This window comes from Garra rufa, chromosome 5, assembly GCF_049309525.1.
Source record: "Garra rufa chromosome 5, GarRuf1.0, whole genome shotgun sequence".
In the NCBI taxonomy this organism is placed as follows: Eukaryota; Metazoa; Chordata; class Actinopteri; order Cypriniformes; family Cyprinidae; genus Garra; species Garra rufa.
In genome coordinates, this window is record NC_133365.1 from 31,890,194 (window position 1) to 31,907,762 (window position 17,569).

At 36.5% G+C, this 17,569-nt stretch overlaps 1 protein-coding gene across 3 annotated transcripts in view; it reads left to right on the forward strand.

Moving 5' to 3' along the window:
- Positions 1 to 7,429, forward strand: part of LOC141335428 (probable global transcription activator SNF2L2) — a 10,232-nt gene extending 2,803 nt beyond the window's left edge. For all 3 annotated transcript variants that reach the window (XM_073840881.1, XM_073840882.1, XM_073840883.1), the window contains exons 2-6: positions 4,500 to 4,729; positions 4,955 to 5,060; positions 5,424 to 5,525; positions 6,101 to 6,233; positions 6,421 to 7,429. In XM_073840881.1, the coding sequence (XP_073696982.1) occupies positions 4,500 to 4,729; positions 4,955 to 5,060; positions 5,424 to 5,525; positions 6,101 to 6,233; positions 6,421 to 6,572 (723 nt within the window). In that variant the 3' untranslated portion in view covers positions 6,573 to 7,429. The remainder of the gene's footprint in view (positions 1 to 4,499; positions 4,730 to 4,954; positions 5,061 to 5,423; positions 5,526 to 6,100; positions 6,234 to 6,420) is intronic.
- The last annotated feature ends 10,140 nt before the right edge of the window (positions 7,430 to 17,569 follow it).

A 17,569-nucleotide genomic window follows, 5' to 3' on the forward strand; every position in this document is an offset into this window, starting at 1 on the left:
GTAGCATTCAAGAAATTTAATTAACAAATATAAAAATAAAACACTATATACATTATATACATAAATTATACATAAGCAACATTTAAAGCAACTGTTCTTCAGTCAAGAGCAGTGAGTGATTTTCCTTTGTGTTTTGTTTTATTAGTGTATCATCACCCAAAAATGACAATTCTGTCATCATTTACTCACTCTCGCATTTTTTTAAGCATAAAACATGCTGAACATAAAACTTATTTGAATAATGTGGGTAACCAAACAGTTGCTGGGTCCCCAGTTACTTCCATATATTTTATTTATTTATTTTAAGTCAGTGGGGACCAGCTACTGTTACCCACATTCTTCAAAATATCTTCTTTTGTGTTAAGCACAAGAAAAAAAAATTAATAGATTTTTAGGACATGTGAGTGACAACATTTTTGGGTGTACTGTCCCTTTAATGACAATCGACAGCATGTTTAGCTCTGTCGCAGAGCTGCACGCATCTATACAGGCGCGCATCCGTTTTTCTCTTAACTGTTTACTTTCACTTTAGACAACCGACTGTGTTTATATGTAATCCTTGCGTGTTTTTGACAGTATAAGCAAATTAAACGCCAAAGATAGCTCAGTTTAGTAATCAGGTGCTGTTTGACAGGCTTTTAGCGCACGTGCTTCAGGTTTACGCGCTCATGAAGCGCATGCCAGAACAGCGCGCGGACCAAATGGCGTTATTTTACCGGCAAGACTTTGAAGCACATTCAAATAATGTACTTTTGTGATCGCGAATATGAATAAGTGCAGTGTCCCGTGAGTGAATGTACAGTATATTAAGACGGAGGCACACTGTAGCACGATACTACGATATTTATTCAAAAGCAGATCGTGGAGACATTTTAATAGTCCACGATCAAAAATCGTCATATCGCACACCCCTACCCTTAGGCAGTCCATAAGGTAGATGAGTTTGTTTCTTCATTGAAACAGATTGGAGAAATGTAGCATTACTATTACATTACTTAGCCACCAATAGATCCTCTGCAGTGAACAGGTGCCAGCAGAATGAGTTCAAACTGTTGATAAAAATATCACAAATTAATCCACAAGTAATCAACATGATTTAAGTTTATTAAATTCATGTCTTGTGGAGTGAAAAGCTTTGTTTTTATAATAAACAAATCCATCAAGTAGTTTTTAAAGGGGTCCTATTATGCTCTTTTACAGTCTTTATTTTGTTTTGGGGGTGCACTAGAACATGCTCTCGTGCTTGGTGGTTCAAAAAACGCATTATTTTTCACATAATTTACATTATTACAATAGCTTTCTCCCCAGGCTGGCACAAATGGCCTGATTGGTTCCGGGTTTGATAAAGGGCCGCCTTCCGAAAAAACGACATGTGTTCTGATTGGTTAACAGTTCCACTGCGCTGCGACTGGCGAACAGCTTAGATGGCGTTTCAGTGCTGCCACTCTCCTTCTCAAAGCAGCAAGTTCCGTGTACAACTGCGCAAGCTAGATTGAAGTGATTTTTACGTTTTAAATATGGATATTTTTCATACAAAAAAACATCGGATCGCTAAAGGAGGCCTTTACTGACCCCCTGGAGCACTTTTTTATTAGGAATCTTTTATTAGAGACTTGTTTTGGACTGATGGAGAGAAAGTTGTCCATGCCGTTCTAAAGCTTGGGAGTGGTAGGAGTATGCATTCGTCTGAAAGAAGAAAGTCATATACACCTAGGATGCATGGAGGGTGAATAAATAATACGCTACAGTAGTGTAGGTCATATTGTCTGCGAGATCGCCGATACATGATATGATAATTATTGTGCTAATTTATTTAATTATTTGTAGACCTGAAACCAGCTCCAGCATAAGGCTAGTGAAGCTACACTGTATAATGAATAAATCTCTTAACACACACGTCTATGGTGCGGCAACCGATGATTGTCACTCTAGTCAATGCTTGTATTTAGATCAGCCGCAGCTCTGCATGTGTTTCGACTCTCTATACCACACACATCAATGGCGCGGCTCCAGCACAGCTAGCGGAGCAGTTCGCGAACACTTTAGTAAATGCTCGCGTTTATACGAGCCACCCTGCGGCTCGCTGAAGCATCCCAGAAGCAGCTGTCCATGCTACATTTCTAAAGTTAGGTGAATCCCCCACCTCGTCCCTCCCCACCTGTCAACGATTAGAATTTTCATAGGCAGGATTTATTTAAATGATATTCTAAAGGCCTGCGTTGTGACATCATAGCATCCTGAAAACAAACGCTGTAGTCCAAAGGAGCCATTCGCTGTAGTTCTTGAAAAGGGATTTTTTAAACTAAATTTCTCCCTTTGTAGTGGACTTTGAGATTTGTAACTTTGTAGATGTTTTTTATGCCCAAACATACACACCACACTCTGGTTAAAATTCAAAAAGTGAAAAAGCATAATAGGACCCCTTTAACTTAACATCATTGTTTCCTTCTAACATATAAGTACATATAATATTGCTTTCAATATTGTTTTTAAAGAGGCCATGAACTGCCTTTTTTGTGTTGTACTGTTCTCTGAGGCCCACTTACGAGGTGGACAAAAGCAATTTAAAATAAGCTATTTTCTGTTGGGTTTGCCCCCCCCTCCCCTCATCAGAATCCTCTCTATTTGAATAGGTGTGGCGGATTGTAGACTCAGAAGTAAAAGCCCACTGCTACGACTGAAATGTTTGACAGCTTACATCCCTCATAGATGGACGCTGCTGTAATTTAGGTTAAGAACACATAAATACTCAGTGCATATCAAACGTTCTGTAATAACAGACAAAGCAATAGTGACCACATAATACAAACAGTTACTCACACTTGTGTATTGCGAAATTACTGTCAGATCCAATGTAGTCAAAATGTCAAAATATCAAGGGAATTTTGATTTCTTCCTTTAACTGATAAGAACACAATAAAATCACAAAAGTCACACGACAGTCCATCGATTAATGTTTTGTAAAGAGAAAAGTTTCAGGATTATTACTTTACGATTATTGTGATGTTTTTATCAGCTGTTCTGACACTCATTCTGACAGTACCTATACACTGCAGAGCATTCATTAGTGATGCAATCCTAAATTTGTCCAAATCTCTGTTGATGAATAAACAAACTACATCCTGGATTGCCTGAAGCTGAGCAAATTTTCTAATTTGGGGGAACTATACCTTTAAAATTAGTTAATGCATAGGTATCATAAATGAGTAACAATTTTATAGCATTGATTCAATTTGGTTAATGTTACTTTCTAAATATGCAGTTTTATTATAAAAAAAAAAAACATATTAAATGTATTTTGAAAGAGCCTCAATGAGCAGCAGTATATTTATAAATTAACATTAACCTTGATTAAATAAATGCTATAAAAGAGTTACATGAAAGCTGAATAAATGAGCTTTCCTTTGCTGTATTGTTTGTTAGGATAGGACAATATGTGGCCGAGATACAACTATTTAAAAATCTGGAGGGTGCAAAAAAAAAAAAAAAAATCTAAATATTGAGAAAATTGCCTTTAAAGTTGTCCAAATAAAGTTCTTAGCAATGCATATTACTAATCAAAAATTAAGTTTTGATATATTTACTGTAGGAAAGTTACAAAATATTTTCATGGAACATGATCTTGACCTAATATCCTAATGATTTTTGGCATAAAAGAAAAATCAATAATTTTGACCCATACAATGTATTGTTTGCTATTGCTACAAATAGACCCGGGCAACTTTTGTGGTCCATGGTCACATTTTGTGTGTTACTCCAAACTATAATCTATCTAAAAAAGTATTAACAAAACATCACTTTCTGTCTTGTTAATTGGCTAACATTACGCAATTTAATAAAGAGACAATAAAAGAAAGAAATTCATTGAACAGTGACTTGTTATAGTTGTAGGTATTATGCACAGTGAAGATACTTTTCAGTTCCAGTTCATGATCACGGTTTTATTTCAGGGTTCCCACGGGTCCTTGAAATCCTTGAAAGTTTGTGAATCTGAAAAAAAAAATTCAAGGCCCTGGAAAGTTTTAGAAAATAAACATACATAGTTACAGGTCCTTGAAAGTGCTTGAATTTATTTTGTGCAAGACGTTTTCTGAAAAAAAATCCACATTATTCCCCCAGTCCGCTAATGTGTTATTTCGCCAACACTTCGTGGCCTATGCATACTAGCTTGCTTGATTTACATTAGTTACAGGGCATTTACAACAAATAGAATATCAGATCCCTGTCATATGGCCAAAAATAAATGCAAACATGAAAACTGTAACAGTGTATATCTTACAAGGTAACCTGATGTAACCTTACTCTCACTTGAAATGTGTCTCCACATCAAGTCCTTGAATTTGTGGGTATTGGACCTGGAAAATACTTGAAAGTTCCTTGAATTTGAAGTTAACCAAGGTGTGGGAACCCTGTATGTTCTTAAAACTGTAAAATCCTTATTTCTGTCAGATCTAGTACCGCTCATCACTGTTCCCATGGATTATCTGTCTTTCTCTCAGTCTCAGGCCATCCAAAACGGAGTGTCTGAGGTTATGGAGGAAGAAAGCAACTTAAAGAAACGAAAAAGTGATCAACAAGGCAACCAGGTCTCTGAGACTGGTCAGGAGGTGGTGGAGAAGGTCAAAAAGCGACGAGGTCGCCCTCCTGCCGAGAAGCTGCCGCCCAACCCTCCCAAGCTCACAAAACAGATGAACACCATCGTAGACATGGTCATCAACTACAAGGACACGTCAGTAGCTAAACACACAGACCTAATTGGTTGTTGTTGACTCTGTTTATAATTCATGACATGATGAGAATCGTGACACGAAAACAAAATGATTTACAAAGAACTTCGCCAGCCGTTTTAAGTTCATACTTCAGTCAGTGCATTTGTGCTATTGTACCATGTCAGACAGCACAATATAATGAATAACAGCTCTTTTTTTTTTCCGAATATATCACCATTCCACAGGTTGGGCCGACAGATCAGTAAAGGTTTTGTTCAGCTGCCCTCAAGAAAAGAGGTGCCAGAGTACTACGAGCTCATCCGCAAGCCAGTCGACTTCAGGAGGATCAGGGTGAACTTAAAGTGTTCCCAACTACACCATATTTGATATCCATTTCAGCATGTATATTCCTCATCCCACAATCCTGTCCTTTTTATTACTAAAATGTCCAATCCTCACCCTCTGTTTCTATCCCCCTCTTTTCCACCAGACCATACTGTATATCATCTCTAACATCCTTTTCAGAAGTGTATTGATTTTGCTCGTCACAGTTTGTGTGTTTTTATTTTATTTGAGTGATATACAGGAGGCAGAATTTTTAATTTGTCATTACTTGAAATATTTCATAGGAACTATATGTACTGTATAGCCGTTATTATAACTTTTACATTGTTCTTGTCAACTTTTAAATCTTTCCTGGTTTTGTTTATGCAGGAGAGAGTGCGTAATCACAAATACAGGTGCATTGCAGACCTGGAAAAGGATGTCATGCAGATGTGCCACAATGCCCAGACATTTAATCTGGAAGGATCTCAGGTGAACATGTAAAAATATATTTTTTAAAAATCACCTTTCATTTGCATTGCAAAAGTATTTACACCCTGAACCAATATATCTCTTTGATCACACATTCAGATTTTTTTATATACTGTATTTAGAGGAGTTTTTGAATGTTTAGTTTTCAAATGCAAAACAGTTATGTGTAAGCTTAGAGCCTTTGCAATGTAAGGATTGAACATAACATAAAAAGTCTGTTCATATTGGCATTCAACAATAAAACTATTACTTTAGTACTTAAATGGATAGTTCACTCAAAAATGAAAATTGTGTCTAAATGTACAAATAGTTGACAGTAGCCATTGACTTCAATAGTTTCGCTATTGTCATTGGCTACCATCAACTGTTTGGTTACCAAAATAGTTTAAAATGTCTTCTTTTGTGTTCAACAGAAGAAAGAAACTCATACAGGGTTTGAACCACTTTTTCAGTTTTTGGGGCGCAAGGGTATGATAAATGGGTCTGAATATTTTTGCAGAGCAAAAAGCTATTTGTATCAGTGAATACAGCAGATGAATTGTGTAGAGATTTTCAAATGTCTCTTTATATCTCAGATCTTTGAGGACTCCATTGTTTTAAAGTCTGTTTTTGAGAGTGCAAGACAGCGAATAGTGGAACTTAGCGAGGAAGACAATGATGCTGTTGGAAGCAGTGAAGCAGAAGGTGGCCATCTTTTAAATCTAGAGGGTAAGTCAAAATGCATGCTTTGTCTTGTCTGGTTAGAGATGAAATGCATATTTAAATATGTGGAAATTCAATCATTCTTAGGGATGCAGCCTAAAATCCATAAATGCGTAAGATGAAAATCAGTCAAATTATTAATGATAAAGGCTGTATTTTTGGGGGGTAATGTAAAAATGTTTTGTCTTAAAAGCTCCTGTTTCAGAGTCAACAAATCCCAAGCTGGATAAAAAAAAGGAGAAAAATAAAACGGTTCCTAGTAATTCCAGCCCAAAGGAGGTCACAAACAGTGATGAAGACCTTGGCAAAGAATGTGCGAATAACACAAGAGGACTATTAAATTAGACCCTAAATGCTGGTATAATGAGCATTGTATGCCATTTTAAGAACATTGTATGGCCATTTCAGTCCAGTTTTCTTGATGTTTCGGTCAAGGATTTGCTCAGAGTGTGACCTCACATTATAATGGTTGCTTAAAACTTCTTTGTAAAACCTTTGTATTCTAAAAACAACATTGTTAATGCAGTGCTTCTGCAGTGATACATCTGAAATTGGCATTGTTTTCGTGTATTTATAAATTGTAAATAAGTCATAAACCCAAAATAGATAAGGTCATAGTGGAAAAAAAAAAAGGTCTGTAAGTTCGGACTGCCTAAAAAGTTGGAAAATGGAAAAAGATGGAAAAATAGTGGTATTACGTATTATGATATTGTATGATCATTTAAACGGATGCATTCAATCTTTCAAGATGGTATAAGCTGTGCTAAATTTGCAAGCTATTATGTCTCTGTTTCAGAGAATTTTTAATCGGTGGTTTTTGTGACTATGAGCACTTTGTCATCCCCTCTTTGTACGTTTCCCTTTCCTTCATTAACTGTCAACATCTTTAAAAAAAGGAACATTTTTATCCAGCAGTTCTTTATCTTTCTTTAGTTATCACAGGATCTTAACTATCTGTACATAGAGGAGTTGGGGCATGATGGCAATGTATTCTTTGGTGACAGATCAGATACTGCCCTCAAAGAGAGGCACCTATTGATGATGCTGTCACGTTTGTGTGTTCGGTTTGTGATGGATGGGAGAAGTAGTGTGTTTGTGGACAGATTCTGAAATTGAAATGTATGGGCTTTATATGATGTGAAAGGGCAAGAAGGTTTGAGTCATCATATTACAAAAATAAACATTTTTATGAAACCACAGGCGCTAATGTGCGTCAGTTTCCTCTTTTGCTTTGTAGGTAACCGAAAGCTGTTGTATGTTTTCAGATGCACATTAGGATATTTTATTAAAGCAGGTTTTATGAGCTTTGTGAACTATAAGTAATGCAACAATAAGTAAGCAATGAGTTCCTGTTAGTAATGTAGCCCCTATGTCATCTAAGACGTTCATGTCTTTCTTTCTTTGCAAAGCAATTAAGGTTTTTGAGGAACACATTCTCTATATAGTGAATTTATAGGGTCCCAACAGTTTGAACTTCCAAATTGCAGTTTCAATGCAGCTTCAAAGGGCTCTACATGATCCCAGCCAAGGAGCATGTGGGTGAGTACATTATCAGAATGTTTTTACTCTGGAAGTGAACTAATCCTTTAATACAGTTTAAATGATTTAGCCTGGCCTTCAGTTCGGATTTAGTAATTGTTGCCCAGGGTGAGGCTGACATTTTAGGCATTGTCCAGGACATATTTTGCTTATTTTATTTTTTTGCAGGACTGTTTTTTGGTTTTCAGTGCAATGCCTAGAAACAGTGTGCTGTGATACAGTCTTGTCATTTCTCTGTGATGCCTCAGGGCAATAGTGTGCAGTTAGGCTTTGTTTTCTGTGAGTATATAAGGATGTGTGCTCTATCCAGGATATGTAATTAAAGCCCAAAGCTGTTGTTTTTAGGTCAAAACCCACACCTTAATATGAAACTGTTTTTAAAAAAATCAGCATTGGGGGTTGTTAACTTCTACATTTACCACAAAATTGCCTGTTTTTAAGACATCATGGATCATAAGGAAAGCCTTGGAAAGGTCCAAGAAGAAGAATATGCAGGGACCAGGATTTACTCCTCAGATCATGGAACGTATTATGTTGACTTATTTTTTTGTGCAATATTTCCATATAAGAAAATAAGAAATATTTTTCTTGTACTCCTATTTAGTTCCCTTAAAGCGTTAGTAATATTTGGATATGTTTGTTAAAATTTCTTATCTTAATAACTGTACTGTTTATAGCTGAACCTGCAAACTTTAATTTAGTAGCCAAGATTTCTTAAATCTTAGTGTGCTATATTAATCCAAAGTAATTATTACCCTGCAGGAACTGTGCATTAATTGGCAGTATCAAAAAATAAATGAGAATTATTGTACATGTTAGCAGGCTGTTAGTGGTATAATTACAAAATGTTGGTCTGATTAATGACCTGAGCTGTCAGCAGTGGAGAAGTAACAAGCAAGCAATATTTACATCCTGTAAGAGAGAGAAACAGTTCCTGACTACATTTTTCCAGTAGAATTACTCTTTCATGTTTCATAACAATAGAGAAATATACTGAAATTTTTGTTTTAAGAGTTCAATTAATTCAGGTTAGAAATGGGCGAAGAATAAAGGAAAAAATTGCTAGTTGTAGAGGTTGTTACACCCTTTGTAGAAGCCATTTGTAGTAATTTTACTGTTTATAGCAGTTGTTGATCGCCTCACCAAAGGTTTTCATGAAGCTGCGTGGAAGTTGCGGAGAGTTTGTATTTGAAATGTGTTAGGAAAAAGCTAAATCGTTTTAAAGGAACACTCCAATTTTTTTTGGAAATAGGCTCATTCTCCAACTCCCCCCGAGTTAATAAATTGAGAGTTTTACCGTTTTGAAATCCAGCCGTTCTCCTGTTCTGGCGATATCACTTTTAGCATAGCTTAGCGTGGATTATTGAATCCTATGAGACCAATAATGCATCGCGTTCAAAAATGACCAACGAGTTTCGGTATTTGTCCTATTTAAAACTTGAATCTTCTGCAGTTATATTGTGTACTAAGACCGGCGGAAAATGTAAAGCTGCGATTTTCTAGGCCAATAAGATTAGGAACTACACTCCCATTCCGGTGTAATAGTCAAGGAAGTTTGCTGCCGTAACATGGCCGAAGCAGGCGGAGTAATATCACGCAGCACATGTGGAAATGCTCTTCATCACATTGGCAGTTACCTAGCTGGGAACTAATTTCAGTCGCTGCGTGATACTGCGCCTGCTGCGTCCATATTACGGCAGCAAACTTCCTTGACTATTACGCCGGAATGGGAGTGTAGTTCTTAATCTTATCGGCCTAGAAAATCGCAGCTTTACATTTTCCGCCGGTATTAGTACACGATATAACTAGAGAAGAGTCAAGTTTTAAATAACATCATATAAAGTTTAAATAAACAAATATCAAAACTCGTAATTTTTGAACGCGATGCTATTGGTCTCATAGGATTCAATGATCTATGCTAAGCTATGCTAAAAGTGATGTCGCCAGAACAGGAGAACGGTTCCCTGGAAATCCAGAGGTCTCGCGAGAGCACAATTTGAATTGTCTCTGCAAGACACTCTGGCATCGAGCAATGATGCAGGTTACTGCAATACGTAAGCAATTGTGGGAACCAATCAAATCGGTGTATCTGATGTAGGCGGGCCAGAGGCGAGCTAAACTGATGACGACAGCGCTGCGATGTCCGAATCATTTAGTAAACTTTGAAAGATCGCTGTCGCTACAGATGAACAACAAGTTGTTTGAAACGGCTTTGGCCGCTACAATGAACGAGTTAGACTTGGCTTTCCATATAAAAGAGGAACAGAAAACCGAAAACTCGAATCGTTCCTTTGCAAGAAGGACGTTTTTGCTGTTTTGCCGACTGGATACGGCAAGAGTTTAATCTATCAGTTCACGCTTACATATAATTAGCCGGAGAATAGTATGCATGTTTGGCATGCTGTCCGGTGAAGGGCTCCGAGCTCGGGAGTGGCCCGAACCCAGAGTACGTTACCCCCCAATAGGAGTAGCGAGAACTCGGAGTGATGCGATGGGGTGGAGGAGGTTTACTGATAAACCATCGAGTGAATTGAGGTGAGTCAGCTGTACTTAAACCTATGGCGCTGATTGACTTGTGGTGTTTACGCTAAGCATCTGACGCGCTTCTCCCGAACTTTGTTAATGAAACATCATTTAGCTCTGCTGGTAGCTAAGCGTGTATTGTTGTGATTGGTCGTGGCGTTATCCAATTGCGTGCAGTTAGAGTTTCAAATGCATGCTTGGTGCCGCCCCTCGAGTTAGGCAGTTTTCATTGCTCGATCCCAGACCCTTAATCTTAATAGATTAGGGTCTGGATTTTTCCAGGCTAGGAGAACGGCTGAATGGATTTCAAAACGGTAAAACTCAATTTATTAACTCGGGGGGAGTTGGAGAATGAGCCTATTTCCAAAGAGAGTGTTCCTTTAAGCTGTCTATCATCTTCAACTGCAAAACCTTTACTTTTAATGTCCATATTAAACCTGCATTCAATATTTTTTTTGGTTAAAAATCATTCAATTATTGAGCAAGTACATAACCAATCAGTCTTAAAAATATCTCCTTACCTTAGACCGATTCACAACAGTAAGCTTTGAGTGGTTCAGGTCATTCATCTTGTTATTACGTCGCCTTTGTACATAAAAAAGGTCCCTGCTGGTACGTCTTTTCAGTAGACCAAAATGCCTGCTCACACTTAAAGGCTGTATCAGCGATTTCTAGCCTAAAACATAAGTGTCAATTTCAGCTTACCTTTCTTCAGGATCCGCTCGCTGACTGCCCCATAAATTGTCTGTGAAAAAACCGCGTCTCTCTGGTCAGCCTAGGGTCCGAGATATGCCAAAAAAAACAATCGGTACTACCAACCTTTCCACACAAAAACAAACAGTGTTCCAACCAATCAGCGTCAGGGATTTGGTGTTGTGGACGTTCGCTCCGCCTCCCTCACATCCCTGCACCAGTAGGAAAGTCCACAACACCAAACCCCTGACGCTGATTGGTTGGAACACTGTTTGGTTATCTGTGGTGTGTTGATAGCGCCGATTGTTTTTTTTGGCATATCTCGGACCCTAGGCTGACCAGAGAGACGCGGTTTTTTCACAGACAATTTATGGGGCAGGCAGCGAGCGGATCGTGATGAAAGGTAAGCTGAAATCGACACTTTATGTTTTAGGCTAGAAATCGCTGATACAACCTTTAATTAATTATTTTATTTCTTGTAAAATGTACACAGATTACTGATTATATCTCTTCCAAATACACATGAATACTTGATTAAACATTTATTAGTATTACATCAAATGGGTAAAATGGAACACTTTTAAGAATAGAGGTTCTTTAATGATTCTTCACCTTCATTTTAGTGCCCTCTTTTCAAGATATTTTCATAGAATTTCTAAGTTTCATATACGATTCTTTAAATATTAAAAAAGTGAGGCCATAGTTCAATTAGGACATTTAAGTAATTTTTATAAATGTGCTTAGAAAAAAAACAATTACTGGTGTGCATCTTGAGAGAAAACAAAGGCACTGATATATTTTAAGATCAATCAGTGCAAGTTTCTTTCATCTGAAACAGCTCAGACTTACATTTTAGTCTAGGACTAGGCTTAAGCCCTGTCTGTTAAACCGGAGGATAATGTTTAAGCGTAACCAATGGCAGTTTTGCCTGAAGACACATGTTTTGCATGTGAGTATGCCATAAAACCACAAGATGGCGCCAATAAACTAAAGCTGCAGTAGTTAAAGGATATAATGAATATAAGGGGGAAAATATCAAAACTCTGTACAGAGACAACTAAATAGCACCAGCTCTGCACCAGAAAGTCAAAAGTTTTTTTCTTCTTCATTTTGAGGCGCACATTTTGCAAGCATACTCTAACATTTAGAACTTAGCTATTAGGTAATAGTAGAAAGAAAAAAATGAGGCAAATGCCTCTCTTAAAGGGGTGGTTAAACGCAAAATTGCAAATTCTGTCACCTTCAAGTTGTTCCAAACCTGTATGAATTTCCTCCTTTTGCTGAGCACAAAAAAGATATCTTGAGGACTGTTGGTGGCCGAGCAGTATAGCCATTGTCATTTACGTCATTGGCTACTGTCAGCTGTTTAGTTACCAACATTAGTCCAAATATTTTCTTCTTGGTACAGCAGAAAAAGAAAACTTCATGCAGGTTTGGAACAACTATACTTATTTGTGACCCTGGACCACAAAATCAGTTTAAGTAGAACGGGTATATTTGAAGCAATAGCCAAAAATACAGTGTATGGGTAAAAATTGTCGATTTTTTTTTTTTATTATTACAAAAATTATTAGGATATTAAATAAACATCATGTTCCAAGAAGATATTTTGTAAAGTTCCTACCGTAAATATATAAAAAAACTTAATTTTTGATTAGTAGTATGCATTATAAGGATTATTTATTTGAACAACTTTGAAGGCGATTTCTCAATATTTAGATTTTTATGCACCCTCAGATTTCAAATAGTTGTCCTATCCTAACAAACCATACACCAATGGTTATTTATTCAGCTGTCAGACGATGTATAAATCTCAATTCAAAAACAAACTTACCATTATGACAGGTTTTGTGGTCCAGGGTCACATATGATAAAACACATTAAATATGTGGCTCTAGCCTTCTAAAGGATCTCAGTGCTAGAGGAGAGTGACAGAATAAAAATAATTGAACAAAAAAAATGTTTTTCTAATAATAAGTATATTAAAGATAAAGATCAGTCTAAATCAGTCATTTAGGTCAAGGTGGGTGAAGCACATGAAACTAAAAGAAAGTGATATTTCATGATGCAATTGTGTGGAGATATCAGAAGCAGGTAAATAAGAAGAACTGAAACATCAAATGAAGACAACATATGCAATTTCTTTGCCCTGCGTTTATGCGCTGTGCAGAAGAACAAAGAAAAACGTTTCCACTTTAGACAGGCTTGAGGCTTTACTGATATCAAAGAAAACTTTTCTTTTTCTCATATTTCACATAACAGATTTTAATGCAATGCAATGCATGTTACTGTCAAAGAGAAAATGAGGGAGGAGGGGAAGGAGTCATGAGAAGGAGGAGAACAAGATTATTGCCATTCCAAACTACTCAAAATCCATTAGAAAAACATTATTAAGCTTGACAGCTCCTTATCTCCTTGCTTCTATTGTGTGGAATTTCTAATGTTTGTCTTTAGCACACATAGATGCGGTAAATCAAGTTATTATTAACACAGAATGTTTATGCATTTCCTATTCTGTTTGCATATATATATATTAAAGGGATAGTTCATCCAAAAATTAAAATTCTGGCATCAATTGCTCACCCTCATGTTGTTCCAAACCCGTAAGACCTTCATTCATCTATGTTCATTAAGATATTGTCGATGAAATCTGAGAGCTTTCTGAACCTGCACAGACAACAATGCAATACCACATTCAAGGCCCAGAAAGGTAGTAAGGACAAGTTGTTAAAAACCATGTGACATCAGTGGTTCAGCCGTAATTTTATGAAGCTTGGATTTCTTGGATTTCATCAAAAAAATCTTAATTTGTGTTCCAAAGATGAACAAAGTTCTCACGGGTTTGGACATGAGACAATTGGACAAAAGTCATGTGTTCTGTGTTTTGGTTTCTCATTATACATGTTAGCATTTCTGCATTCGGATTGCTCCAGTTGTTTAATTTGGCTAGAAATTAAACTATGCTAACTTGCATAATGGTCACGCAGCAAAAGCTCTTACTCAACCAAAACAACTATCCCTTTAATGTTTTGTTTTTATTATTATTATTATTATTTATTTATTTATGTATATATATATTTTTAATGAAATTATATTTTAAATAAGAAACTAAATCTGCCAGCATGTGGCGGTAATTGTCTTCATTCATTCATTCAAATGGCTGATTCATTCAGTATTGAAGTAAATGGCTCTTTATGAATGGAACTTTAAATCAATGGTTCACATGATTCCTTCAAAATGTGGATTCATTCAGAAACTAAACACGGCTGTGTTGGTCAGAGACGCACAGCAAGTCTGCTATGGCTTCAAAAGGTAATATGTTCTCTGCAAAATTGAGCAAAAACACATTTTGTAATTAAAATTTAACACAATATCAACTTCTTGTTGAACTGTTGTATTAAATCACATTTAAGCTTGTGATAGATCGGGACATATATATATATATATATATATATATATATATACAGTCAAGCCTAAAATTATTCATACCCCTGGCAAATTCTGACTTTAAGTTACTTTTATTCAACCAGCAAGTTTTGTTTTTTTGACTGTAAATGACACAGGCTTCTCCCAAAAGATAATAAGACGATGTACAAGAGGCATCATTGTGAAAAAAAAAAAAAATATTACTCATCTCTTTTATTTACATTTGAACAAAAAGTGGTGTGTCCAAAATTATTCATACCCTTTTCAATAATCAATAGAAAAGCCTTTATTGGCTCTTACAACAATCAAACGCTTCCTATAATTGCTGACCAGCTTTTTGCATGTCTCAACTGGTATTTTTGCCCATTCATCTTCAGAAATGAGCTTCAACTCTTTCAGGTTGGAGGGTCTCCTTGCCATCACCCTGATCTTTAGCTCTGATTCTCAATTGGATTTAAGTCAGGACTCTGGCTGGGCCACTGCAAAACATTAATGTTTTTTAATGCTAACCATTTCTTCACCACTTTTGCTGTGTGTTTTAGGTCGTTTTCGTGCTGAAATGTCCACTGGTGCCCAAGGCCAAGTTTCTCTGCAGACTGCCTGATGTTGTTGTTGAGAATTTTGATGTATTGCTCCTTTTTCATGGTGCCGTTTACTGTGATTAGGCTCCCTGGTCCACCGGCTGAAAAACACCCCCAAAACATTAGATTCCCACCACCATGTTTGACAGTGGGGATGGTGTTCTTAGGGTTGTAAAGTCTTAAAGTCTTCTCCTTTTTTATGCCAAATGAAGGATACATCATTGTGGCCAATTTTTGTTTCATCTGACCATACAACAGAATACCAGAAGTCTTCTTCTTTGTCCAGATAAGCATTTGCAAAGGGCAAGCGGGCTTTTGTGTGCCTTATCTGGAGAAGTGGTGTCCTCCTTGGTCTATGTCCGTGGAACCCAGCGGTGTACAGTGTCCGTTGGACTGTCTGCCACCAGCAGAGCCCAGATTCCTCAGGATGGCCTTGGTGGTGATCCTTGGTTCCTTTTTACCTCTCTCACTATCCTCCTGGCTAGCAAAGGTGTCACTTTTGGCTTCCGACCATGTCCTCTGAGATTTTTCACAGTGCAGAACGTCTTGTATTTTTTAATAATACTTTGCACTGTAGCCACTGGAACTTCAAAACATTTAGGTATGGTCTTATAGCCCTTTCCTGACTTGTGAGCAGCCACAATGCGCAGCCGCAGGTCCTCAGTGAGCTCCTTTGTCTTAGCTATGACTGTCCACAAACCAACAGCAGAGAGCTTCTGTTTTTCACCTGTTGAGTTGATTAAAACAGCTGTTCCCAATGAATCACGGTATAATTAGGATGCTTTAGAACAGCTTGGACTATTTGGAATGGTATAGAACTTTGGATTTTCCCATAGACTGTGACAGTTTGCAAAGGGTATGAATAATTTTGGACATTACACTTTTTGTTCAAATGTAAATAAAAGCTGAGAAATATATTTTTTTTTACAGTGATGCCTCTTGTACATCGTCTTATTATCTTTTGGGAGAAGCCTGTGTCATTTCCGGTTAAAAAATTGCTGGTTGAATAAAAGTAACTTTAAGTCAGAACTTGCCAGGGCTGTGAATAATTTCGGGCTTGACTATATATATATATATATATATATATATATATATATATATATATATATATATATATATATATATACATACATATATATATATGCCCCTGTCTGTGTTTTGTCTCATATATATATCATATTCATCATATTTATCAACAGTCAACTATTTTAAATATAGGATGAAGTACAGGTCTGGGGGCAAATCGCATTATATTTTCATTACTAATAATTTAAGTTAATTTACAAATGAGGACATCCCCAGAAGGACATTTTGTCGGATTTACCTCACTTCAGGATGCAAATTTTGTGACACAAAGCATACAATACTACACACACACACAGAGATAAAAACAAATCCATTTTGAGGACCTTTTCAAAAACATCACCAAAATCAGATTTGAGAGGAGCAAAATGTTTTTCAAACAAGAGGCCTTGTTGAAAGCAAGCCCAAAGCAGTTTAATATTTGAGGATCAAAATGTCAGAGGAAGAAGGAGAAGATTTTTTTCTCTTTTCTTTTTTTAAACAATCCAAATGATACAGCCGGTATGACAGTGTGCCAACGGCATGTCAGGCTGAACAAGTCCCTGAGCTACCTGATGCTCTATTCACTAACAAGGGCAGTTATCTGACACATGCCAAAACATTCTTTAACCACAAGTCTTTCCAAAATCTTTTGATCATCAGAATTGTGTGTCAAATTATATTCATCTGTGCTGCAATTATTTTAACATTTTCCAACAAATGAGTTCATGTTTCTATGGATTTCACCTGAGTATAAATTTGAAAATGAGAGAATGTTTTGAGAGGAACCTTCAACAAAAGGATGACACATTACTGGCTTCAGTTTGCCATTATTTCACAAAAGATCTGGAATGCCTCACAAAGTATTTGAACTTTATTGACATTTTAAAGGCAGCCTATTTCTTTCTGTGGTTCGTAACAAGTGTCAGAAGTTGTCACTACAAGTAATGTCACCTAATTTCCCCTGTCACAACACCATCATGTAACACACGTCCATTATATATAATAACTATTGTCATCAGTTTGGTTGATATTATTAAACCTTTTGACAGTCATCCTGTTTTGCTAGCCAGCTCAGTAAGGTGCAACATTTATGGTGATTGACAAGCCAGTGATTATAAGTTTAAATAATTATACTTTACATATAAAATATAGTTATTCACACTTCTATTTGAATGTTTTTTTAGTTTGTTTTGTATACTTGTCATATCAAATGTCATTAAAAGACTAAACTTAAGGTCAGGCAGGTGAAAAACATCTTTCATAACAAGTGCATTCAGCACAACAGGAAGGAACAAAAAGTTAGAAGCTATTTAGAAATATTTTTAAACTTGGATGGCCTGAGCTAAACACTCAGTCTCTCTAGACACACACACGCAAACACATACAGAAAACTTACGTAAATATATACATGTAAAGCTTCAGATGAGAAAATAAAATTAATGTTACATAGAATAAGATAAACGTAATAATGTCAAACAGTGGATAAAGTTTCAGCAGGAAAAAGAGTCTCTTTTG